The sequence below is a fragment of the Ooceraea biroi genome, chromosome 1 (genome assembly GCF_003672135.1).
Source record: "Ooceraea biroi isolate clonal line C1 chromosome 1, Obir_v5.4, whole genome shotgun sequence".
Lineage (NCBI taxonomy): Eukaryota > Metazoa > Arthropoda > Insecta > Hymenoptera > Formicidae > Ooceraea > Ooceraea biroi.
The window spans coordinates 6,818,258-6,843,314 of NC_039506.1; the positions used below are offsets into that span (position 1 = coordinate 6,818,258).

A 25,057-nucleotide genomic window follows, 5' to 3' on the forward strand; every position below is an offset into this window, starting at 1 on the left:
GATTTCATGTATTTGTCGTGATTTTTAAGGAAAAACGATAATATTTTACCACGAAAAGGTACATTTTATATGTTTTTTATGAAATTTTATGCAGAACAGACGCGTGGAAAAGAATTGATAACAAGAATCTTGCTTTGTAAAAGTACAAATTCTGACCGGTCAAATCAAAGATGTCGGTTGTTCTAACGATGTCGGTTTTACCTTGCTCTTAGTTAGTTTTCGTTGAAGGAAATTAGACATTTACGAGATAATTTTTTATTCAAAAGATCTAAATCTTGATTTCAAAGAATAAATATTCATGAATAATAGAAAATAATTAACTTATTTTAATTCTTAGGATAAGGTAACAGCGTTGTATAGTCTGGGCAACGTAAACTAGCAACCGGTAAGTATCCAGAAATTGATATAACGAAAGGAACTAATATATATGTGTGTAAGAACACAATATTTTATAAATTGTAATATATATGAATTTGAATATCAATTATATGAACGTACATTTGAGGAGAAAACACTTGATAGTTAAAAGGAGTGACAGAAATATATATTCAGTTTATTTCATATGCACCATCATGTATTTCACATTTAACTATTAGAACTCTTTTTTTTAAATATTGTAATTCTGAACGATACATTTACATATATATGTTATACACATAAAGTTTTACGCTGAGATTAATTTTTTTGACAGAGGTACTTTCGACTCAAGGCCAAGTGGCCGAATTTCCCTTAAAACCTGCGATAACTCGTACATATGTATCTGTCTGCCTTCATGTCTCGCCTTCCATGTTTTGTGAACGTGCTTCCGAACTCTATTACAAGGCAAAGGTCTTACAGACTATGATATGTATTTCTTTGTGTGTGCAGTTCACAATCTTTCAACGTTTCCTTAGACCGATGAAAAAAAGGAAATGTTTAAGAGAAATGGAGATTTTAGAGACAAAAAAAGAAAGAAAGAAAAAAACTAACATACGTAAAATACGTGATATTATCCGGAAAATTATATAAATATAATATATAAATGTTTAATAAATAATAATTCATTGTTTTATACATAATATGTAGAATACAAAAAATATTTTATGCTATAAATGATTATGAGTTTAACGTAACAGCCATATTATACTTAGAAAGTTTTTACTATATTTATATAATAATTGAGAACTTAAATCAAGATATTTATAGTATCCATAGTTGACATTACGCAACCTGATGGTGCATTATACACAGTTACATAATGATAGATGTTCGAAAATTCTTAAAAAAGCACTTGAAGAGAATACTTAATTTGCAACACTTATATTACTAGGAAAGCTTTCTCAGATTATTGCATTAAATAAGACATTATGCATGAATGATCATAATTAAAATTGATTAAAAAAGAATTTACAATTAGCGGCTTCAGACGTGTGTAAACAATTTTACATTCGTATACATTTAAAACGAGGAAAGAATTTTTTAGTTTGAAATTATTTTGAAAAAGACAAAGAAAAATTATTAAATCGAAATCCGTGCTCAATCTATTACATACGTACGATATAGCAGGACGTGTGTGTATGTGTATCTTTATACGTTAATTTATAGATATATATATATATACGCCTCAAGAAAATATATGCATACTGTGTAAATATATAGAGAGTTCAAGTATACACAATAAATATATGTATATATTTATATATATATAGATCAAAGATCAAAATATAATTCAATAGGATAATATATTTCATAGTCAACATTCGTATTTAGAACTCCCTTAAATGCATTAGGCATTTCATGATATGTTTTGAGTTTTCTTACACAGGTAAGTTAATGTTGTGGGAAATATCAAGAGTTAATAAAGAATTAATTGATAATATGCCTTCAGGGGACTCTCGGCGACTGTATATATAGCACCAGTGGTGTGGAAAACGACGGTTCGCTGAGAGTATTTCTCTTTTTAAGTTTTAATCAGATAGGTATATTTTAATCAGATAGGTTTTTAATATATTTAGATTTTTAATCAGATGTATACCGCAGGATTAAAACATGTTGTTATCTTTGGTTTTGTTATTGTTGTTACTGTTTGTGTGAACGTGATCTCCAAAGATGTTTAATATTGCGCCTCCCACGATTATGCTTAAAACATCGTACTCGATCTCAAACGATTATTATTTAACATTGCACTTCCTCCAACGATAATAACGATTAATATCATAACAAATTGCCATAGAGTGATATTTCACGGTAGCCACAGACAACATATATTGTACATTTAGTATTACGATTTCATTAACGTTAATACAATTAAGGAGCGATTTCCACGATATTATTATTCGATAGAGCGATTTCCGCGATTGTAACACTTAACAGAGCGATTTCCGCGATTTTTAATAATTTGTCTGTTTTTTTTGTTCATTATTCATTCAATACTTTCTTTCCATAAACGAACGATACATACATCTATATTTTCCACTAAGCATTAAGATGTCTTTCTTTCTTTCGTTTTATCGCGCATATATTGTGTATATTTATATGTATAACGCTATACCTCTGAATATAAGTTAGCGAAGCAAAACTTCTTTCTCTTTGATATGTATCGTTTACAGTATAATAACCCTCTGCTACACACATCTTAAAGTCTCTCGTTTTACAACTCTACAATATATTACGAATATAATATACACACCGATGGTGTGTAAAGTTCTTTCTGGTGGAGAATAGGGATAGACATATCCGACATAGTCGAGTAAATGTCTAAATACGATTCCTATTAAGAGTATTCGAAACATCGATCGAATTACAAGCTACTTGCGCCTTTTTCAGCTCTTCCCCCTGTAGAAAACACTTTTCCGCCATTGAGACTGTTAAAAGGAAATTATTAGTGTGTACTTTTCGCCGGATAACCGCTGTTTGTAAAATGGGAGGAAAACAAGTGTTTCTGTGCGTTTAAATCATGGATAGCAGAACGTGCAGTGGTAGATTTATAAAAAACCAATTTCTTGTCCCATCTATAAAAGAACTCCAGCTTCTATTAACGATTCCGAAAATAATTCTGTGAATTTATGATTGTTTGTATCTCGAATGTTCATCTCTTGGCAATAAGATGGAAAGTGCTTTTACAATTGGAAATATGGTTTTGTTGAAAATATTTCATCTGGATATTATTTTTCCAAATCCGCCACTGCAGGCATATATGTCATCACGTCCTACGAAACTGCTGGCATTCTATGATTTGTTAAAATCTTCTTTCGATTTTCAACTAAAACTGTATCACAACTTATAATATTGACGGTAATTCTGTTTTTTTTAGCTGCACCTTCTTTATCGTATTATTTGTCAAATGTGTCACGATCTCGTTGCATAGGAATGCAACGTACATCTGAAAGATATTTCAGAATTTTGGCACACCTTTTAGAATTATTCATGATATTAATTAATATCATGAATATATAATATCAATTAATTGATCACTTATTACTTGATGTTATTACGTTTATTTTAACATATGAGCTCTCATACATTAGAAAATAGTTCTTTTTGTGTAATCATATAAATCGGTTATTTTCGCGAGCGTTATTTAAAAATTTTGAAATAAATATCGTCTCTCGACAATATTTGCGCTATGCAGCAAAATATCAAGTGAAGAAGGTACATGAAAGTGCAGCTAAAACCGCAGATTCGATGCACCGTGTAACTTGAGATACATTATTGTTCACAGTATCGGCGTTTTTCATATCGTTGACAGAGAAATCTTGTTTGCAGAATACAACACATTGCATGAATAGTTATTAGAAATCACTGCGCATCGCTGCATGATTCTCGATAGATTAGTTTGTTAACCGGCTGCATGTGTTCTGTATTTTTAATAAGAGCATCGTTAATTAATTAACGGAATAGAGTAGCCAACATATTGACACTATGACGATAACTATACGACTCTACTTTCTTATTTGTGCGCACCTTCTCATCACATTCTCATCCAACATACTTATCTTATCGTTAGTATAATCACGTCTTAACACGATTAAGTGAACGATTAAGTGACTCGCTAATTTCTTACTATGGAAAGAAGCTCAACCGGTAGATCTGTAGATAAACCGTCTCTAACGATATACTTCTCTCAAACGCTCTGTATGTACTTTATATGCCCCTATATCATTAAGAAACGTCTTTGTCGTGAACGGCGCTCTTATCCTTATTCTTCGCACGTTCTTCCTTATCACGACTACGCTAGCGTATCCTTTATCCCTAGAGACCTATGAGACGGGTTACTATGATATGTGTCAGAGGTTTTTTTTTCAGTCGCGCTACCCTCGAGGAAGAAGCACCACCCCGAAATAGCACCTCCCCGAGTAACAGTTATTTTTGTTTTCATCGCACACTTATCACGTCATACTTCCCGATGTATTGTTGGCGTGGAGGAGAGTCAGGACTAAGAAGGAGATTGAGATAATGTTGGATCGGCTTAGACCTAAGTGTCTTCACAACGACTAAAGGAGAATTTGATTTTCTTGTAACTTATTCTAGACTGTATATACTTCCCCTCCGTCACGCGCTGTCAGGATACGACGAACAGGCGTTTAGGCGAACGGCATCCTCTTGAATAACCGGCTGCCCTGCCCGGTGATTCGTTTCTCGCCGGAGGTGTATTGGATTACGGACTTAATCTGATCTGTCGCCACCGGGCCGATGCATACTAGCGGGTCCTTGAAGTACGAGCAAACCTGTCGATGAATTGTCGAGATGTTAGGAACAGTTGAAAAATAATATTAAAAATAGTTTCGAAGAATCATGTTTGCAGTCGCTCAGATGACTCAACGTGATAGAAAATATCACGCGAAGAAAATGTTTTTTATTACTTGGAATATTTCTCCCTTTTGAAAAAAGTAATAATAGTTTTTGGATGAAAAGCGGTTAAAATGATCACTAATGACAGAGCTGAAATTTCGAGAGAGAGAGAGAGAGAGAGAGAGAATTTTTCTGAAAATATCAAAATTACTATATAAATTCTCAATAGTAACTTTATAAATTTCATTTTTCTTATATACAGCATATTTGTACATTGCATATGTATAATTAAATATTAGACACTTATAAAAATTAAAATTTAAAATAACACACAATATGCTGCATAACATTTCAACATATCTAAGCGTATGAAATTTAGCTTTAAAATTTAGTCATTAAAGAACTTTAATCGCTCCTCATTTAAAAACTATTATAAGCTCGACATTTCGTACAAAAATTTTTGTCTTAGAATGTTCTCTCCATAAAATCCCTTTAAACTATTATCGGCACATTTTGCAAGTTGATCGAATTGTTACCTTTCTAGGAGTTTGTCGGTGTCGTCTTTGTAGTTGACAGCACAGTCCACGACTGATGTCACACTCGCTTGACATAGTGCACTCCTCGTCTGCAACAAGCACATTATTTGTCACGATAAATTGTTTTTCTTCCGATCTACTCTCAGAGTTGCATTTTTCGAGAATAAGATACGCAAGTCAACGCACTGTATAACTTGTTCGAAGTCGTCGGCGGTTGACACGATTTCGTTTCGCGACCAGGCATCTCGGCGCACATCAAGCCGGTTTCGCAATCGCTATCCCTCCTGCAGAGCTCACCTTGTTTCATGCCGAAGTCGTAGACGCATGTTCCGACAACTGGAACATCACGATTATCTTCTTATTGATTATACAATGGAAAAAAAGAAAGGGAAAGAGAGAGAGAAAGATCATATTATTTTCAATTAATTTTAAATTTCCAATTTTCGATTATCAGAAATTGTATTATGATTATCTTTTCGTATTTACCTCCATCGACGTTTACGCAAATAGCACCTGGGCAACAATGATCATTGTATACGCATTTCCTCTCGTAGCAGGGTTCTTCTGTGGGTTCAGCTGCTTCCCCATATATGCCGCCATATCCTTCCTGCTTTATTTAAGATACATTTCTTTATAATTGCAAATAAAAATCGAAAAGCGATATCATAAATAGAATATAATAATTTAAAATAAAATTGTTTTTCACGCTTGTAATTAATGCTAATTAAATATCGATATATAGAAATATTTATAAGTGTCTAGTTAAAGGAAAGTTCATAATATGTTGATTGAAAATTATTCCATATCATAGTAAGATTAAGCTCGAAGAAGTGTAATAAAAATATCTTATGAAATGCAGATTAAACTGTCGCAATTTCCGAGGAAACATCGCAATTTCCAAAAAGTAGCATTATTATCTTCTCATTAATTCCTGTTTACTTAAATCATCAATTTTTTACTATCAAATGTTTATCGCGTGATGGAATTTTTCTTCCGCGGGTCAAATACAAATCAAACGATAATGGTTTTGATTTACTCAGAGATTTGTTACGTAATCTTGTTTAGATTATTTCGCATGTTCATTTTCCTTCATAAGCAAGAATGTTAATCATAGAGTGTTTAATTTTATTTTAGAGTGTTTAATTAATGAAAAATATTATCTAAAACGGAGTTGCAAATTTAATAGTGCGCAGATATTGAACAATCAATGGATCGTAGCTCTCTCTCTATCATGAGGTTGAAACGCAGTAAAAGTTTTTATAGCCGCGGTAATTCCGCACACGTCGCGTTGCGAGGGTGATTTTGTTCAATCTTCGGATCGCAATTCGCGTGGAATACCGAAGAAAAGCGGAATAAACGGAGTCACCGGAGAATTCTTCTTGCGGTTATGCAAGTGCAAGTGCACGCGACTCTAAAATGAAGTATCGATCGTGCGTGACCTATACTGCGGCATAATGTTGCTAATTAAACTAAATGATAAAAGATTCAAGAGGCATTTAAATACACCTTGAAAGTGTATTTAAAAAATTCAAGAGTTCTTGAGCTTTCATCTTTGATATATAAAATACGTTTGAAAAATGTGAGATATTTTCTAGATTTTTATCTTTGACATCCAGATTTCCATTATTGGTGCAAGATATCCAAAAGAATAAAAGAATGTTTAAGAGAGTATTTGAAAGATTCAAAGGTATCTTTGAATCTTTATCTTTGACATCTAAAATATATCCAGAGAGCACTTGAAATTTATGCATAATAATATATGTCCGTATAATGTGAAGATTTAAGACGGTGCATAAATTATAAATGTGAAGGAAACGTTAACGAAATGTTACCTTTTAAACATGTCAAAAGGACATTGCTTTTCTATCTATTCAATATGTTAGTCTAGCTATCATCTACATTTTCTGAATACCTGTAATAGCCCAGGACGATTTATATATCCACCGTGACCGCCGTAGCCGAGATTGGATAACATCTCAGGGCTGAAGCGGTTGAAAAGACCACCCCAAGCTTCGACACCGATGTACGCCGTGTTCGCCACAAGTACCAGCGTTATCGCCGTACAGGCCTTCATGTTGCTGGAGATACACTGATCGGCGCTCTGCAATCATTCGCGGGAGAGGGTGTTTATGCAAAATTGCGTGGCACGTTTAGATTGGATTTATCAAAAAGATTCATGGTATTAGCAGACATATGCAGTGTTATCAAAAAATGAATCTTAGACCATTACATATTATTGTGCAAATACTGAAATTACGCAGAAGATGAGCCTTTATGTTTGAAGAGTGTTTTAGAGAAAGCTTCCCGAATGTGAAACTTATTTTATGGCGTTTATTAACATATCATTTTAAAAATTTTTCTTGATTTGTTGGATTATTTTAGGACGGTATTCATACTCTATTCTTAAGATTAAATTCGTTTTAAATATGATATCTTAAGATATTTGTTAGCCAATCAAATATGTAGCTGTATTAGTATCTAAAAAATATATTTAAGACTATTTCGTTATAAGAATGGACTATGAATACCTCTCGGTATGATATGATAGCCTCTCGGGATTTTGAATGAAAAATCATATCGTTTTCTACGTTATTTGTTTTTGATTTGAAGATATATGAAATCTACTTAAGACCTTCTGTACGAGACTGGATCGCACTCGCACAGTGGTTTGCTAAGATCCATCTACGGGCTTAAAAAAACAGAACATTTGAATTACAAAACCGAACGAGAAGGAATTCGTTACCGTTTGAATTTCAACGAAATTTTGCATGGTCTTCTTTCCCTCTCTGCCATATCTCTCTTGCAAACATATTTTATTTCCGTGTTGTTTATCCTGACTGTTTTGTTACAAGCAGTGATCCGTAAGACGCAGCTAGCCGTTAGCATCGAACCCGTTTTATACGATGCCTTATCGTACGAATGCCGGTAATGCAATACTTTTACTACTTTTGGTGATGCAATCTTCTTGCGATTACCAATACGATTTCATAATGTAGAAGTGATAAGGGCAATGTCTTCATGCAATTGATCAATGCCATAGTTATTACTTGAACCTATGATTTACTGCTAGCGAATACTGCGGTTCAGATGTACGATTGTAATCTATCGCAGCATTAATGAAGTGATTAATATTATTAGATTGTGGTCTGAAAGCAGTCAATTATTTAATTTGAACACTTAAAAATTTAATCATGATATAGTAAGAAATGAAGAAGCATTCTGCGTATCATATCATACATTGAAAAGTTGCATACTTGCATTTAGCAATACATGCTAAGATGTATTTGTAAAAAATCGAAAAATGTAACGAACTGCTTTCATATTCCGGTCAAGGATAATTGTAATTTATGGTAGCTCAGTGTATGATATGAGTTACATTGGGTCAGTGCTAGCAATAACCTCGAGTAAATGATCGATAGTACTTGTTATTCTAATCTTTTTTTTGCAAAATTTCTTTGTTGCATTTAGTACGTATTTTTGAAATAGGGATCGTCAGTAGAGAAGATAATAATTAATAATATATAAATTTCATAATCTTAATAAATTTATATAATCTTAAGTTAATCTAAAATTTCTCAGGTTATTTTCTCAGTCAAACTAATTGGGTCATAGAAGTATCCAAGCATAATTGAAATTCAATTTTAACTTAACGTTTCTACAAATTAATTAATTTAACGCTGATTTTTTAAAGTACGTTATTATTACAGTGATTATTTCATTCATGAAAAGTTTGTGTCGAAACGACATCGTTAAGGATGTCCTTAAAAAAATACGGAATATTGTAACAAAACAATGTCCGTGAGATATTGCTCATGAAATCATGGTACTTTGAACGTTTATATTTTTTCTATTATTAAATTTAAATGATAACTTACAATATTTTTGCGCGCCCTGGCTCAACTTGCTTGAAGCGCCTTTGCACCTTGGCCGGGCAGGATCGACTATCTCCTGATGAGTAGGTTCACAGGATCAACAAGTCCTCAACGCGGAGTTCGCTGGAGGACTGAGTCCGTGCCGCGTTCGCTTCGGCAATCTATACTTCTACGTCGTTCCGGTTGCCATCACACGGGCGCATATACAGGGTGGCGCATGCGCCACAATCACCGGCCCGTCTTCCTTTTCTACCCTTTTTTTTTTCGCGCCACCCGATCACGACCTACGTGACATTTTGTTCATTCAGATCTTCGGCTTCCTCTCGCGTCTATCGAGCGACCCGAGATAGCAGGCCGAGGGAGCTACTCGAACGAGGCTTCGTCCCGAACCACTTGCAACTACTCACGCTGACGAATGACACGTGAAGCACTGATAATCATGCATGATCGAGTGGGACGTATAATGAATAATCCTCTTTTCATCTAAAAGAGTTCGTGTAGGCATTTAACAAAAAAAAAGGAAAAACAATCCCGCTTGACTTTGTTGCTTGTGCAGATTTTTTTGAGTTCTATAAAAGGAAAAAGTTAAGAGCGTCAAAGAGCACGTCGAATAAAAGAAAAACTGCGACTGCGTCGCGTCGGAATCACACGGTTTCGCACAATTTTTCTCGGACTACGGCTTCAATTCTCCTGCAGATTACGACATAATCGCGCTCCTCGGGACACCGGCTTTGTCAACAGACGAGTTCAGGAAACTCAAAACGTACCTCGCGAGTAAGAGCGAGCAATCTGTCTGCGAAAGGTCAGACATAATCACGTTCTCCGCTCGTACAAGCCTAACTTTGAGAAGAGTCGTCCGTGTCGTGGGATACCCCGACTTTCGTGCTTCTCATTATATTTACCTCAGGCACGTGTTCCCGAAAATCACGAAGACGAGCGGCCGTATCCCCGTGTTCCAGGACACGTCGTTGTCGTTTGTCGGGTTTACCTTGCTCGTTTCTAGCTTGGTCCTTGTCGCGCTCCTTACACCGCCACCGGTCTCGTTCTCTCTTGGATGTATTGATCCAAGGTATCCTGATGTGCCCGCCGGGCGGTCGCTCCTGCTCCATATACTTGCGCACCCCGCGCGAACACCCTCCCGCGTTACTTTCCCACGTTCATTGGGTTTACTGGGTAGTTATGAAGCAAGAACGAACTGCCATTGTTCAATCCTTTCTGATCGAATTAATACGTTTATCGATCGGCCAAATTTGAATTTTTTACTAAACGCGGCATCTAAACGCGAAATGATTTGAGATTTGTTGGGAAATATTCGGACGATTAGTTTTCAAGTATTTTTATGTTTTTATCTGATTTCTTGAATAAGGAATGACAATATACAACTTTTCTGTTAAGGTTTCTTCTGTAAGAACACTTTTATCTTGAGAAACGCAAGAAGAGTCTGTCAAAGTATTTAACTTTTGATGAATAAACATTGCTTCATTTGTTTTATTTTACGTTTTCTTCTTCTCAGTTTCTCAGATCTGTAAAAAAGTTCCTCAAATTTGTAAGAAAGATTGTCGACATAAGTTACTCGAAAATGTAATTGTGCTAGATTTCTCACATTTTCTTTCATTGCTGAGCCACTTTGAGTTGATCTCGCCATATGAAAAATTATTTTGCGCATTGTTCTCTTCCACAGCTTCTGATGCTTCAGCTTTAATATTTTTTTTAACTATTAATTAACCTTGAAATCTAATAACGGTATCGTAATTCTTTTTTTCCTGAAAAGGGCATTCAGTGGACATTTTCGCGGAGGTGGAAAACGAGTGGACAGACGTGCGCAGATTCTTCCAACGAACACACGGTGTGACAAATGCATTTATCGTCCGTGCATGGTGCAACTACTACCTGTGCAAGGAAATGCCAAGGCACACAGGTAAGTACACAAGGCGCACATATGCACCTTCACGTACGCATTGAGTCGCATCGTACACGTGTACTCACGCACCATTAAATTACCTTGCTTTTTCCCCGCGCCTCGATGTTCCTCAGCGTAGCTTTGAACGTTACTTCGACTTTGCGTGTTGCCGTTTAACAGATTCTGCACTTCCGAGAAACTTCGTCCACCGTGGAAAGTGCATTGTATTGCGGCGTAAAATAGCGCGCGTACGAGCGCACTGGAATGATTTATCCAGCTGAGATACGTTTGATGATCTCTATCGCTGACGTGAAATTTGTTTTCCATCGGAGTGAGTCGATATGCCACTTAATGGTCCATCCGAAGCAGTCACGCACCCTTTCTCTGCTGGCCGGAAATACTCATCGACTACCCATGAACATTTGCAGAGAATTAAATTTTCATGCTCTCGAAAGCGGTTTAACCGATTCATGTAATTGCATGACGTAATCCTTTCTCGTCTGGGTGAATTCAGTTTTTATGTACCAAACAATATCTTCCGGTGCGAGTTAAGATTAATTGCCTGTTTCGTAAATTGCTTCATGAAAAATTGTTATTTTATTTACATAAACAGAGCTCGTTTATTTCTTGTTGTTCGGAGTTCTATCAATTTTCCTCAAGCGTATGCGATTGACATTTACTTTCTGTATATTGATTTTACATGCAATTATGCACAATTAATACACGCATTTTGCTGTCCATATAAGCGTAATTTTTTGTTTTACGGGATTCAGAAAGGAGAACTAATAGCAGCCGTAATGCAATACTGATAAACGCGTAACTGTACAAAGAGTTTATTCCATGCTAGATGGAATAGCCGCAGGTACTTCACGCATGGCTACGCTTAACAGAATTCACATTCGAAGATCTTAATCTATAGCACATATTTCATTTCTTCTATCACCTAGACTCCATACTATCATTATCTCCTTTTATTTGCACAAACATAAGGTTAAAACAATATTTGTAATACACGACATAAGGTTGCTTTAAGATCAATCTAAAATGTAACAGGTATTTAATGATTTCAAAATCATGATTAATGGTAAAAAAAATAATACGAAACCCAACTGTTTTAGAGTAAAGTTGAATTAACATTTCGTTTTGCTTTCAATAAAGAGGAATCGAATCTAGTGATACAAAACGATATTTAAACTTTGAAGTGACTTCAAGTTCTCGCTACAGATAATACGAGTATTATGGAAATTACTATGCGTAGGCAAGTGCTCTGTGCTTTATGCGCTACCGTTTCAAGATTTTTATCGGTACCGTGACCTTTCAATATAAACATGTGTCGAACAATAGGAAGCACGACAGGAAGAATTATGAAAAGCGAGTGACGATGTTATCGGCACAATGACGTTATTCATAAGTAATGACGATGAGGATATTAAAAGTTCGATCGACTTGGAAAGCATTTGCCGCTATTTTTAATGGAAAGATTATCCCGAAGATTGAGGCGGTATGAATTGCGCCGTGACGTCAAGATCGTCGACGGTGTTTTTTATTTTTTCGCGCGGGGTGTTGGTGGAGAATAAAATAGCCATACGCTGTCATCGTATAAAAATGTATTCAATAAATAATATCTAACAACGAAATAAATAATAGACTCGTCTTTAAATGCTTATGTCTATACATGTCGCGATGCCAACTCGAATACTCGCAAAACGGACGGAGAAGAACATGAAATTTATTACATGTATAAATAAAATGTATTCTAAAATTCACACGCATATTCCTAATATAACGAGATTCTCATAAATACAAAAGATTGTTAATTATAATTAATTGACTTATTACATTAAATTGTTATAATGAAGTTAAAGGATTTTTCTCTCGACGAAGGCATCTTGTGTTAGAAATAAACTGGCTTCGATTTAATAAAAGGAACTGTATGGTCAATGTTATATTGAGCATCGACGTGAATCATGAATAATCCGCATCCGTTTCTCCGATTCTTCGTACGAGGAATATCGAATAAATGAACAATGCTACAGTTTCAAAAGTTACTACAGTTCAGAATTTCTGATCGTCTCTAAACTCGCTGCAAAAATGGCTCCTGCGCGACTACATACACACACATACACGTAAAGCTGAGTTTAAACATTGATACGCATAAATGCATTGTCGGGCGCTGGTCGTGCGCCGAGACGCAACGCCATGGACTGCTCCGCGGAATTCCATTTCGAAATTTAAATAACTCGCGAACCGAGTCGGCGCGCTCCTCTCTTTTTTTCCATCTGACTACTTGAAGCTCGTCAAGTGTAAGTCGCTGTTTGTGCAAGATGTATCTCCCATTGCACTAATGGAAAACACGAAGTAATGGATGCGTGGAAGCGGGCTGTCTCGTCGATTATTTAAAAATCGGGACAGTCATCCTGACGTTCGCGTGTCCAATGTGTTATTGCCGCGGGGGTGTTACTTAATTGAGTTTCGTACGCGCTCTATCCCGACGGAGAAATAAATTAGGCTTCCTTTGTACATTTATACAGAATGGCACCGGGTGCCGTTCACGTCACCACGGTGAAAACGTGATGGCGATCGCCCAATCTCTCAGACTCCGGTGATGCTGTGCAGCCAGGGCTTGAAGTAGGTCGTCCTCATGTATACACCCGGTAGATACGGAGCCGCACATTTGATGCCGTGAGAAACGGTCCCGACCAGGAACCATCTGCCGTCCGGTCGCTCCATCACCAGCGGTCCACCGCTGTCGCCCTGAGGAAGATTGTTAATACGGCTGTCTATATTGTTTGTCTCAAACCTGTTTTCGGGATTAACGTCATGGGACGGAAGGTGGAGATATTCACTGTCGCATCGGCGACGAATTGAAAGAAGTAATTGCCGAAATATTAGAGCCTTTTCTCTAAAGAAATGGAATCCACAAAGTGAGAGCAAGCAAGACAACTAGATCTTAAAACATATTTTAAATGGGCAATTATGTGGATATGAGTTTTTCGTGTCTAATTCATATAGCAATATGAAAATTAAAACGTGCTTTTTATTGGCAAACGTTGCCGAAGAATGAGAAGACTCGCAATAAGATAATAGCGGTAGTTGACAAGTGAGTAATACCTGTAATACTAATATGCGATTTTCACACTCCATATAGCCAGTAGAGTAATCATCGTGTTATTTACCGAGAAGATCAAAGCGGTACCGCTAATAGCTAGTACAGGCAATAAGCTAATGGAGTACAACGGGAAGCAAAGTCATTCTGCGGATTACCTCGCAAGAATCCTTCTGGCCGTTGGCGTATCCAGCGCAGAGGAAGCTTTCCAAAATCAATTTCGAGTGGCCGGCCGTTTGGAACATCTCCTGGCACACCGCGTTCTCCATTATGGGCACCTGGACCTCTTGCAGCACCGACGGCACGCCACCATCTGTCGAACATAACGATACCGTTAGCTTTGAGCTTGAGGCGACAGATCAACGTGCGAAAAGAAAGTCAGAAGCAAAGCCGAATTCGGGCGCGTAGGAGGCCACGCGAGAGTCATCGTGAAAGTAGTTACTCCGTTCTCGTCACGGTAACCCTGTTCCATTTTGTACTTTCTAGTCTTGTGGGAAATTTTTATCGCGTGAATCCCATACACCGATATTCGTGACTTACAATATAAAATTGAGCGCGTGGGATCGATACTCACTGTATTTAAGTCGGCCCCAGCCGGTGACCGTCGCCATGCGACCGGTGAAGTCGATACCTTCCTCCGGCATGCAGATCGGCACGATGTGCTCGTCGAATTGCACTGGTGATTCCAGCTCCAGGAGCGCCAAGTCATTCTCGAATGTCGCAGGATCGTAGCCGCGGTTCACGATGACGCGGCGAACGTTCTTGGTTACGCTGCGCTTCGACTCCAGCTCACCCGAAATGTCAAACTCGCCAAACACCGCGACCAACGAAGCCAGGAAACTGCAAATAACAGGATGATGTGCGATGTTACGTTCGCGTTTTTACGATTAACGTTAGTACAAATTCTTCTGTGGCTAGTAAAAGTTAAAGTATAAATTAAATATAAATTAAATACTACTAATTTGCTAAGATTGGACTTTGGATATTTAATTAATCCACGATACGTGAAAGTAAGGGATGGACATTGTTATCTTTTGAATATATAATCCTTCTATTTATCGTGTTTTCAATTTTTGTGGGGGAACTTTTATAAATTTATATATATAACTTACCCTGGTTGACAATGGGCCGCTGTTATAACGTACTTATCGGTGATAAGTACACCTCCACATTTGTTCTTCGTAAAGAGGCCGAGCCAGGTCGCCTCGCGGACCAATACCTGCCATGGCCACTCGCCAAATTGTGCGCCCTTTCCGCCGACTATCTTTCCCGCTCTTGACATCAGGGGTCTCACGCCGCAATCTGTCGGCGCAAAAAATCATTTCTATACTCCATATTAACTACGATATTAATTGTAGTGATAAATCATAGTAATACAAATTTTGATTTAATATTTGGATTTAATCGTAGGAATTTTTATGGGAATTTGAAACTTGTCGATCGCTCACTTACGAGTCCGAAAATTTGGCTCGGCACTCGTATCTGCACTGCTGTTCTCAGTCGCGTTCGTCAAAGTTAGACTCTGCTCTTGCAACGAAGCCTCCGTGCTGCTGGACGGTGTAATTGTGGTTTTTCTGGTCGGTTTCGGGCGTTTCGTTGTTATCTGAGGTCTCTTTGTCGTGACATTCTGCAGGGTGCTCGGTTTAGGTTTCGCAGTAGTCACTTTGGTGGGACGCGTTGGCTTCTCAGACGATAGTGGTTTTTGAGTGGGTCTAGTGGGTCTTTTCGTGGTCGCTGATGGCCTCTTCGTCGTCGTCGATAACGATGATGGTCTGGTCGTGGGTTTTCGCGTTGGTCTTCTCGTCGTGGTGTTCCCGCTGATTGGTCTTCTCGTCACGGTAGAAGGAGTTGCTGAAGGAGCTGTTGAAGTCGCTGTGGTACTATTTTGACTGTAGACCACATCTTTTAGGTTCTGTAGAAAGAAAAGGAAAAATGATAAAAATAGAATGTTCATTAATTTTGCACCTCTTTTCTATTTATATTATTCGCTAAATATTCTATTTAGATTTACTCCAATTTTTCCTGCTTCATCTTGTGTTATCACATTTTGATTGTTCTTAATTTTTACGTAAATAGATAATTGATGCAACAGTATTGCAACGACTAAAAATTTCAAAGCAAAAGATATAAGAACTTTCATAAGAAATAAAAATTTGTAAAGCTCTCCAGTTTGCTGTATGTAGCAATGATGAGACTTTAGTTATCTGCATTTATCAGAAGAGAGAGATTGCTCGTGACGTTCAAAGAGTTTCAAAGTTAAGTTGCATTTGCGTAAAACCTAAAGCAATCCGGAACACTGTCAAACGGCGAAAAACTTTCGTGGGCAAACAAGTTATCGCGTCGTTACCTGGAAGTTACCCTGCAGCGACTCGACGAGCTTGTTGACGAAAGCGTCCACTTTGTTCGTCAGTACGGCGTCTTCGATGAACGTGGGCGTAGGGATGTCGTTCTCGCTAATCAGTTCGATATCCGGATATCCGGTGTTGTTGAACGTCTCGACGATCGTCGGTTTCTCCTGCTGCGAGATCGGCACGGAGATGTTGAGATTCGGATTCCGCACCGGTGGGAAGTTGATGAGATCGTCTGGCGCTGCGGTCTCATCGTCGCAGGGTACAGTGCTGGTAGTGCTTTTCGTGTTCTCGGCATCGTCGTTTATGGTGTCCTTAAACAACCAATTAATATTGGATGTCGACGGCTTCAGATTGAACGTCGGCTTGTCGGACCACGAGGAGATCGTCGTCCAGACTACGGGCTTCTTCGTGCTCGGTCGCTCCTTTGTGCTTCCGGTTCCCGGTGCGATCGCCTCGGTGCTCACTGGACCGATTATCGGTTTCGCACTGGTACCGTCTTTCAGATTGACGCTGATGTAACTGGTGGACACCACGTTGTTAGTAGCCACACTGGAGATAACGGTGCTGACATTGTGCGTTATGGTGGTGGACACGCCTGGTTTTTTTGTGCTGATAGGTCTGATGGGAGTGGTTTTACTTGGACTTGATGTAGGCCTGATAGTCGCGCCGGGCTTTCTTGTGATAGGTTTCTGAGTTGTCTTTTGCGTAAACTCTGTTCCGAGTGGACCAAGAACTATCACTGTCGGTGCTGGTGGATTCGTTGTAGGCCGACTGTCGGAGTAGCTGCCAAAACTGCTGCTGCTACTGCTGCTAGAAGCGCCAGAATATGTCGTCTGCGTAGATGGTCGCGATGCGTAAGAGTTGCTCAAGGTCGAGTGCTGTGACGTGTAGGTCGTTTCGGTAGGAACGAGCTCGTAATTGTAATACGTCGAGGAGGGCCTGTGAAGAGAGCTAGGCTTGTAGAAAGTATAAGGGAAAGTCGAGGTCGCAGGCGTAGTCGGCCGATAACTCGAAGAGCCAACCTTCACGTGATGGGATGGCTTCGAGGTCTCGTCAATGCTCACCCAGGCCTGAACCGGCGACGAATTAGGAACCGGTAGAGTCACCGAAACTTCTGATTTCGGCGTCGTGTCGTTCAAGATGGAGATTATGTGATTGATGGCAATCTCCTCCTTGTCGAGAACGTCATCCTTTTTCTTGTTGCCTCCTGATGGCAAATCATACATGATGGTCGGTACTCTTACTAGCTCGTCTTTCTCGCTGGTGGTGCTCATTGGCGTGGTAACCTCGGGCTTTATCGAATTCGTTACTTGCGTGGAAGTCTTCTTCTCGATCGTGTTCACTTTCTGGAAGGTGTTTGTCATGAGTTGCGTGCTAGACAGATCGCTCGTAAGCTTTTGCGTGTTGGCATACATCTGAGTCACCATCGGCATCTTCGTTATCACGGCCGGTGTTGATTTAGGAGCTTGCGATGTGGATGTTAACTCCATCGTGGACGACGCAGATTGCTCCGGGAACTTGATCCAGATATCCGACGTGCTACCACCCTGCGTGATTCTCTCACTGATCGTTGTTTCGGTGGAAGGTCGGAAAATCTCGTCTGGGTTGTTCGTTTCCTCGAGCATCGTACCGTTCTCGTTCAGCAGTATCGTCTCGGGATCGCTGTGATTGTTGCCGAGTCCGTGGGAGAACAACGCCGGCAGCTGATCTACCGGATCCGCTATCTGCAGAATCTGATCGGGGCTCAACAACGTGGTGACTGGATTCACTGCAGACGTGTCCTGATGGTCGTGGATATAGTTATTGGACTCCGAATGAGTCAATAATCCCGGTAGCCTCAGATCGTCAATAATGTCTTGCTGACCCAAGAGTGCCGGGAAGTTATCAGCCAAGTGGCTGACGTCCGCTTGCTGGGGTAGTTGTGTCTTCTCGGCATTGTTTGCGACGTCAGGTGACGGCAACGGTGACGCAGAAGCTTGATTCGAACTGGATAGCTTCGTATATGTCGTCTCGCCGCCGTTCGGACGATTCGAAATACTCGGTTTGTCGGTGTTCATGATCTCGTCTGTCGGCGGGACCGACATGCCGACCGGCGTACCGTTCGGATTCAACAGGATTGGTATATCGGGCACATGGTCGATCTGGTGCAGGTGGAAGAGCTCCTGGTTGCCGGGAGACTCGTCATTGCCGTTCATTGAGCTCTTGGGTGGCAGTTGACAGCACGCACCAAAGAGGAAGCCGTCCATACAGGCGCCGACGACCTCGCCGTTGCGTCGCGTGCATTCGTAATTGAACATGCATATCGCTGGCTCGCTCGACTTGACGCGCGATGGCATCAACGGCCGACACGCCTTCGGTACTATCGTATAGCCGCCGAACAGCTTTCTACCTGGAAAATAAACAGAGTGAAAGATTATTCGAGGATACATAATTTTCCTTTTAATGCTTGCGCCTTTATTCTATTCGAATTGCAGTAATAAGCGGAGAAATTAAAAAAACATGTGAAAGTCTAGGAAATACCTGAGAACTATTTGTTGTACGATCTAAAATTATGAGTAGAGATTGGAATGAAATTATTTTAACCTTGTGACTTTAATGTTGCAATGTGCATGAGGCTATTCCGATCTTAACTACAAATTATTTTAATATGACTTTATTAATAACTAGGTCTTTACATTATTGAATATAAACAGTCTAATTTAAAAAAACGTAAAATAAAACTTTCGAGGCGGAATCAAGGAATTTGCCCCTTGAAGCTTGAGAAAGAATTAGATCAGGGACGAAATAGAGTATTTCGTGTAAAGAGATGCATACACGATACTTTTTGAAATGCGATCACAGAGTTTACATACACAGGGCCAGAGAATTTCCAAATAAATATAAAAAAGGGGGACTTTTATAACGATTATAGAACGAATCATTATATTATCATTCTGGACGTCATGTGCATGACGCGAGGAGGAGGCTCCGAAGATCGCTCCGTTTGGTATTTGGGTTGTGGAAAGTATAGCATTCACGTAGCTCGAAACTGTGTCCCAATCTTCAGTTTATCCTTGTAAAGAAATCAGATCGATGATTTATTACGAGATCGATATTGGTTACCGTATGCTCATAGAGGGAACGTTAAATAACCGTTCAGCGCATCGACCGAAAATATACGGACGTCATTTATCTTGCAACGTTTTCCACCAGCGATGTTACAATCAAGATACAATCAAGAACGTTGAGCAACGAGGCAGGGAAGCGAGTGAAACACAAACGGGAGTTTACATGGACATTGATTTGTTTAAAAGAGAAAAGAACGAAAGGAAAGTTATATCGCTTCCACAAATTATCTTTATAGCTTCTTTCGCTAATGTCCCTGATACTCTGACGACATGCATCCTCTTGCTCATTTCCTTCTCCCGCACGCGAGAGAAAATGTACCCCGTCGATATTGAGTTAATATCGGGATGCGGCGGGGAAACATTGATTAAGATGTACGCCCATTTGCGCGTGTGTTGTGTTTGCACATATGCGGCTATCTTTTCCGGTTATGCTTAGCTGGCCAAAGCATAGACGAGCAAGCATGTAGGCTCCACGCCGCACGTGCCTTCTACACGCTTGCACGCTGCCGATATATGATGACCTACTCCGCGATCCGTCCGCAATGCCTGTCTGGATTCTCGCGGCCGACGTTCCAGATTTTTGCTATGTGTGGACTCTCCCATCTTACCGATCCATGTCGTATTTATCACCATCAATATGCTGCATTCGCTCATCGTTTCTAATAGCGCGTGCTCGGGGAATACAAATGTCTAAAACTTGCTTAGAGTCATCTGGAAGACATCCTGATTTTCGGACGTCTTTTAGGCGTCTTGATACTCCTTTTAAACTCCCGCGTTGTTACGTAAGAGAGAGAAATATGTATAAAATAAAAGCATATAGAATAATAATTCTAAAATAAAAATAACGAAATTTGTAATATTATTTGTATTGTCAGAACAAGATTACATTCGATTATAGATAGAATGATGAAGTTTGAGTTCCTTCAACTCAACAGGGACTTCGAGAATTAAACTCATCGCTTGGAGAGCTTTGAAACGAAAATACGCTGGTGCGTAAAAAGGTTTGTACGTTTTCTACCGCGAGCGCGATTACTTAACTTTCTTTTCTACGCAGCGTGGAAAAAAAGAGTGGACAATTTGCAATTTAGATTAACCAAAGGATCATGCACAGTCCCGCGAAATATGAGTTCGCTATGTAATTTGCCTCTGTGTGTGTGTGTGTGTGTGTGTGTGTGTGGAAACGTTATTACGTCTATTGTAGAGGCACATAAGACACGCCACAGTCCGTATGACAATCTGTGCAATCTTTATGAAAGTACAAAATGCGTGATGTCTGATTAATTAACGCGAGTCGCGTGAAGTAACACGCGAGCATTCATGGCTCATTGTCGATTTTCATGCATAATAAAGCACCGCTTAAAACGGGAAACTCTGCATCAAAGATGTACAATTCCCGCAAGCTCTGCAGCGAACTCTGAGAGTTATTGATGCGAGTTAAATCGGAAGCATCATGTTGCGCCACGAGCGATTTCGGTGTGTACATTTCGCGTAAATTTTTAGATTATATAGACTATATTCTGCATGCTCGAAAACTCGAGTAGGTTGTAGTTCAGTTTATTGATCTCGATCGATAATTGTGAAGATTGAGAATAGAGAATTCTTGTTATGACATTAGGGTGTCATGATAAAAATGATGATGTAATTTATTGTGATTTTGCTAGCTTCTTATTGACTTAAATGCAGTGTCATAACGAGTGAGATGTACTTTAGATAATAAGTAGCAGCGATAATTAACTCGCTGCAAACTTTCTGCCTATGTATGCATTTCCCACGGCACGCATATTTCTTTGCGTTGGCAGAGTACAAGGTGCACTCTGAAATAAGTAAGGCAAAAAGAGCAAGAATAATGTGAACATCATCTGAAAGTTGCTATTATTAAGGAGATTCATTAGTCTGCATCTTATATTACTTTAACATGTACAAAATAATTATGTAGACTCTCATTAGTAAGCAAAAATATAAACTGTTACATTATCCGTTGCAAGTTTTGCATCCGACCAAGAAACCATCATACGCGTATACATTGATACATATTAATAATAAGTTTTTACTTGGATTGTATATTAATTATTTAAGTAAATTCAAAAAAGTTTTCTTGATAAAGTACGTTTGTCCATGGTTTTATCTTGGTAAAGTACATGATAATTTGTACGTGGTAGCATATTCAGAGAAAGTTCTTTCAATAGATATCATATAATTGTTCAATATAACAAATGCATTGAAGGTGTAGAATAATAGGTGTCGCTGAGAAAAGTGCTATATGATACACTATTGCAAAGCTGTACATATTACGGCGAATATCGCGCGCGTCGCTAACTCTCTTGACACAAATCAACCCGCGAAAGTGGAGAAAGGTGAGTTTCCAATATATAGGGCAAAGCCGTCACATACGCTAATAAGTATTCAAATGCACTCACACGTTCGGTATGCACTGACTTGGCTTGCAATAATAATTTCGAGAATATCGAGTTGAGAGAGAACAGCATTTTTAGACTTGCGACGTTGACACAATTTTGTACGTGACACACTCGACAGATATTTTTAGATCTGTTGTCAATTCATTGCACAAAATATTTTACAACCACTGGCTGTGTAAAAATTTCATAAAAAGTTTGGGATCAATTTTTTCCCTGAAAAGTCTTGTATGACGCCATCGTTCGACAAAAGTCGTATTAATATTGAAGTGGTTAATTAAACTTAACAAGCAAGCAAAATTTTGTGTAATCTGCTTACGCATTATGAAGCTTGATTTATTAATTCGTCTTTTATTAATCATGTTAAATAACTTGGGGATATCATTAAAATGACCGTCATATTTTCATATTTACTATTCATAAATACGCATCTCTATGACTGAAGTAACATCCGGAAATTCTGGGATGCCTATATATCCGGAACGATATTGCCCGGAACGTGTGCTGCTTTCAAACGTGTATCTTAAAATTTTCATTTGCTTTACGCAAGCGGAAATAACTCTCCCGCGACTTTCGAGGGGAGACGCGAAAGATTAAGTAGAATTTGGTGTCAATATTTGCCGTGTTGGCAAATTCGTAAAAATCCATAAAACGCGGCTCGCTAAAACATGAAACACTTTAACACACCTTTCCGTCGACAGCGACCCTTGACCTTCTTCTCACGCTCGCCGGAAGGGACCGAAAGCGGCATATGTATATGTAAGTGTGTGTGTGTGTGTTGCATGTGTGTGTATGGTGCATGTATGTGTATGCGCGCGCGAGGGACATCGATATTCGCGCAGCTCGGCAGAAAATCGAATTTCACCTCGTCCGTGCCCTCAGCGCGCGGTCGGAATAAATGGCATACTGCGAAAAGCTTCCTCTTTGACTCCACCTCTTTTTGTTGATTTTTCCTTAAAGAAATATGGAAAGTAGAATTTGGTGTCAGTAATGACTGCCGACTTGAACGTATCATTTTGCGGTACGAACAGTGCACTCCGTGGCATGCATATTAAGGTAGGAAGAACAATTTGTAAAAGTAGAAATCCGAGTTTACCTTGTTTCCGCATTTCTCATGCATCCATTATTTTTTAATAATGTGGGAGACATATTTATTATATGAAAATGAATGTACTTGAAAAATAATAGCAACTATTACCTACTTACATGCTCATTATTTTAAGTTTATTGTGTTGTTTCATATATTTTTTAAAATATTTTTTTAATAATATATAATATATGTGGAAATAATATCAATTAAGTAATTACCTTCATTCTGAGGTGTCCAGGAGTAAGAAAAGGTGCATGTCAGAGTAAGCAACATGAATAACAGACAGAAACCTTTCTCAGCAGCCATCTGTAATAAAAAATATTAATATATTAATTATTTAAGACAAACATTTTTTCTCAAAAGATTTATGTCAGTCGTATCAAAGGATTAACTAAAGTGTTAAATTATAAAATGTTTCTCAAGCCTAAAGATAGCTCTACTTTAAGTGAACGTTCATTTATTTATAAAAGCGGCCCTTGGCACCAGCTCAACGACGGTCTTAAGGTACCCTTTAGTTTTAAACCTGACTATCAGGTGTAAAAGGTGACGCAAGAAAATATGCGCTTATACAAGTATTATAAAAGTGGATATAACTTACAAAATAACTTTTCTTGGAATATATGTATTACGAACATTCTCTATTATATTATGCATTAATATATGCCGCATTAATATAAATTAATAAAAAGATAATTCAATATATTTCAATAACAAATATTTATCTTTTTCATTTTTATGTAAATAAATTTAAATATAAAATGAGAGAGAATATTGCTTTGATGCAAGATATCTATTTCATCCATTGGATGATGCAGTATATCTATTTTATTATTCGCTTTTTTAAAATATTGAGTAAAGAATTAATATTGATTTGCATTAATTGGCACTCAAAGTTCGCTCCTTTGTAGATTCAGTATACGATACGATCATTCGGTAGTCGTAACTTTTCAGATCTGGTTACCAGATCGACGTACATATTTGTCCTTCGTAACGGTACCAGAATATCAGCCTTTCGCACGTACGCCAGAAAAACTGGAAGCCGTTAAGAAATGATACATTCTCGCCGCGGATTTCCCTAATCAACTTTATCTCACGAGGTGAGATAATCTCACTGGTAACTATATATTTTCGAGAATCTGTAGGCATCTAATAATACATTTAATTATATATATCATATATAAGATCATATATATAGTATTATTAGAGAAAAGTTATATACAACAGTCTCTTTCTAAAAAATTTAATTATATCATTGAGTACTATAATGCAAAATAAATAATTGCTGTTTGTGAGATATACATTATTCACTGTATTGAAAACTAATAAGTCATATGATGTCATATTGATGAAATTGTCATATTAAATTTGTTACGATCACATATACACATACTTCTACACTATGATCCTCAAGATGAATGCTATTCTGTACGCATTTTATGAAAAATGATCTTATGGTAAATAATATTGGCGTTACACACACACACACACACATTTATGTTATTTTAAATTATAGATTAATTTATGATTCGACGAACACAATGATTGATATTTTAGCAATTATGAAGAGTAGATACAAAAGGTTATCCGAGATATTTATTCCAAGGGATATTTTATACAATAGATTAACACTCCTTTTGTAATGCTTATACTTGTAAATATGGGAAAAACGCAATAATAGGATGCATAAATATAAACAAGTTTATTAATTTAATTTTAAGTTTTGCAAGAGGCGAAAGGTCAACATTTCAATCAGTATTATAATTTATAAAAATACCGATTCGCAGTTCATGCATATGTAATCTGTGCTACATTTCAACATTTCAATTACCTATAATAAATTTAAATACCAGAAATTATGGACGACGTTTTAGTCGTTCAATTAGGTCAACATTTAATCGCACGTCTGATGCA

The 25,057-nt window shown here is 38.1% G+C and overlaps 3 protein-coding genes across 4 annotated transcripts; all 3 read right to left on the minus strand.

Annotated features, from left to right (window-relative positions):
- Positions 1 to 533: 533 nt before the first annotated feature.
- On the minus strand, positions 534 to 9,331 carry LOC105286743 (ITG-like peptide). Of its 2 annotated transcripts, none has more exons than XM_011351900.3 (6): positions 9,182 to 9,331; positions 7,219 to 7,407; positions 5,793 to 5,913; positions 5,493 to 5,642; positions 5,307 to 5,395; positions 534 to 4,706 (listed from the first exon to the last, which is right to left on the minus strand). In XM_011351900.3, the coding sequence occupies exons 2-6, from the start codon at positions 7,378 to 7,380 to the stop codon at positions 4,563 to 4,565; spliced, it is 666 nt and encodes a 221-aa protein (XP_011350202.1). In that variant the 5' UTR covers positions 7,381 to 7,407; positions 9,182 to 9,331; the 3' UTR covers positions 534 to 4,562. The 2 variants fall into 2 exon arrangements, with proteins under 2 accessions (XP_011350202.1, XP_011350201.1); XM_011351899.3 differs by having other exon boundaries at positions 5,793 to 5,916; positions 9,182 to 9,329.
- On the minus strand, positions 9,186 to 10,362 carry LOC113563549. The gene is made up of 2 exons (XM_026975202.1): positions 10,081 to 10,362; positions 9,186 to 9,462 (listed from the first exon to the last, which is right to left on the minus strand). The coding sequence occupies exons 1-2, from the start codon at positions 10,285 to 10,287 to the stop codon at positions 9,340 to 9,342; spliced, it is 330 nt and encodes a 109-aa protein (XP_026831003.1). The 5' UTR covers positions 10,288 to 10,362; the 3' UTR covers positions 9,186 to 9,339.
- Positions 10,363 to 12,668: 2,306 nt separating this feature from the next.
- LOC113563542 (serine protease lint-like) lies at positions 12,669 to 23,796 on the minus strand. Its single transcript, XM_026975197.1, has 7 exons — positions 23,365 to 23,796; positions 16,532 to 18,924; positions 15,637 to 16,096; positions 15,297 to 15,486; positions 14,759 to 15,024; positions 14,343 to 14,497; positions 12,669 to 13,832 (listed from the first exon to the last, which is right to left on the minus strand). The coding sequence occupies exons 1-7, from the start codon at positions 23,450 to 23,452 to the stop codon at positions 13,671 to 13,673; spliced, it is 3,714 nt and encodes a 1,237-aa protein (XP_026830998.1). The 5' UTR covers positions 23,453 to 23,796; the 3' UTR covers positions 12,669 to 13,670.
- Positions 23,797 to 25,057: the final 1,261 nt, after the last annotated feature.

Coding starts and splice junctions, on each gene's coding strand:
- LOC105286743 (XM_011351899.3), bottom strand. CDS start 7,380: ATGAAGGCCTGTACGGCGATAACGCTGGTACTTGTGGCGAACACGGCG. Junction 5,643..5,792: donor TTGCGTAAACGTCGATGGAG/GTAAATACGAAA, acceptor GTGATGTTCCAG/TTGTCGGAACATGCGTCTAC. Junction 5,396..5,492: donor GACTTCGAACAAGTTATACA/GTGCGTTGACTT, acceptor TGCTTGTTGCAG/ACGAGGAGTGCACTATGTCA.
- LOC113563549 (XM_026975202.1), bottom strand. CDS start 10,287: ATGGAGCAGGAGCGACCGCCCGGCGGGCACATCAGGATACCTTGGATC. Junction 9,463..10,080: donor TTCGGGAACACGTGCCTGAG/GTAAATATAATG, acceptor AATGTCACGTAG/GTCGTGATCGGGTGGCGCGA.
- LOC113563542 (XM_026975197.1), bottom strand. CDS start 23,452: ATGGCTGCTGAGAAAGGTTTCTGTCTGTTATTCATGTTGCTTACTCTG. Junction 15,025..15,296: donor GCGGCCCATTGTCAACCAGG/GTAAGTTATATA, acceptor TGTTATTTGCAG/TTTCCTGGCTTCGTTGGTCG. Junction 14,498..14,758: donor CTGGGGCCGACTTAAATACA/GTGAGTATCGAT, acceptor TATGTTCGACAG/ATGGTGGCGTGCCGTCGGTG.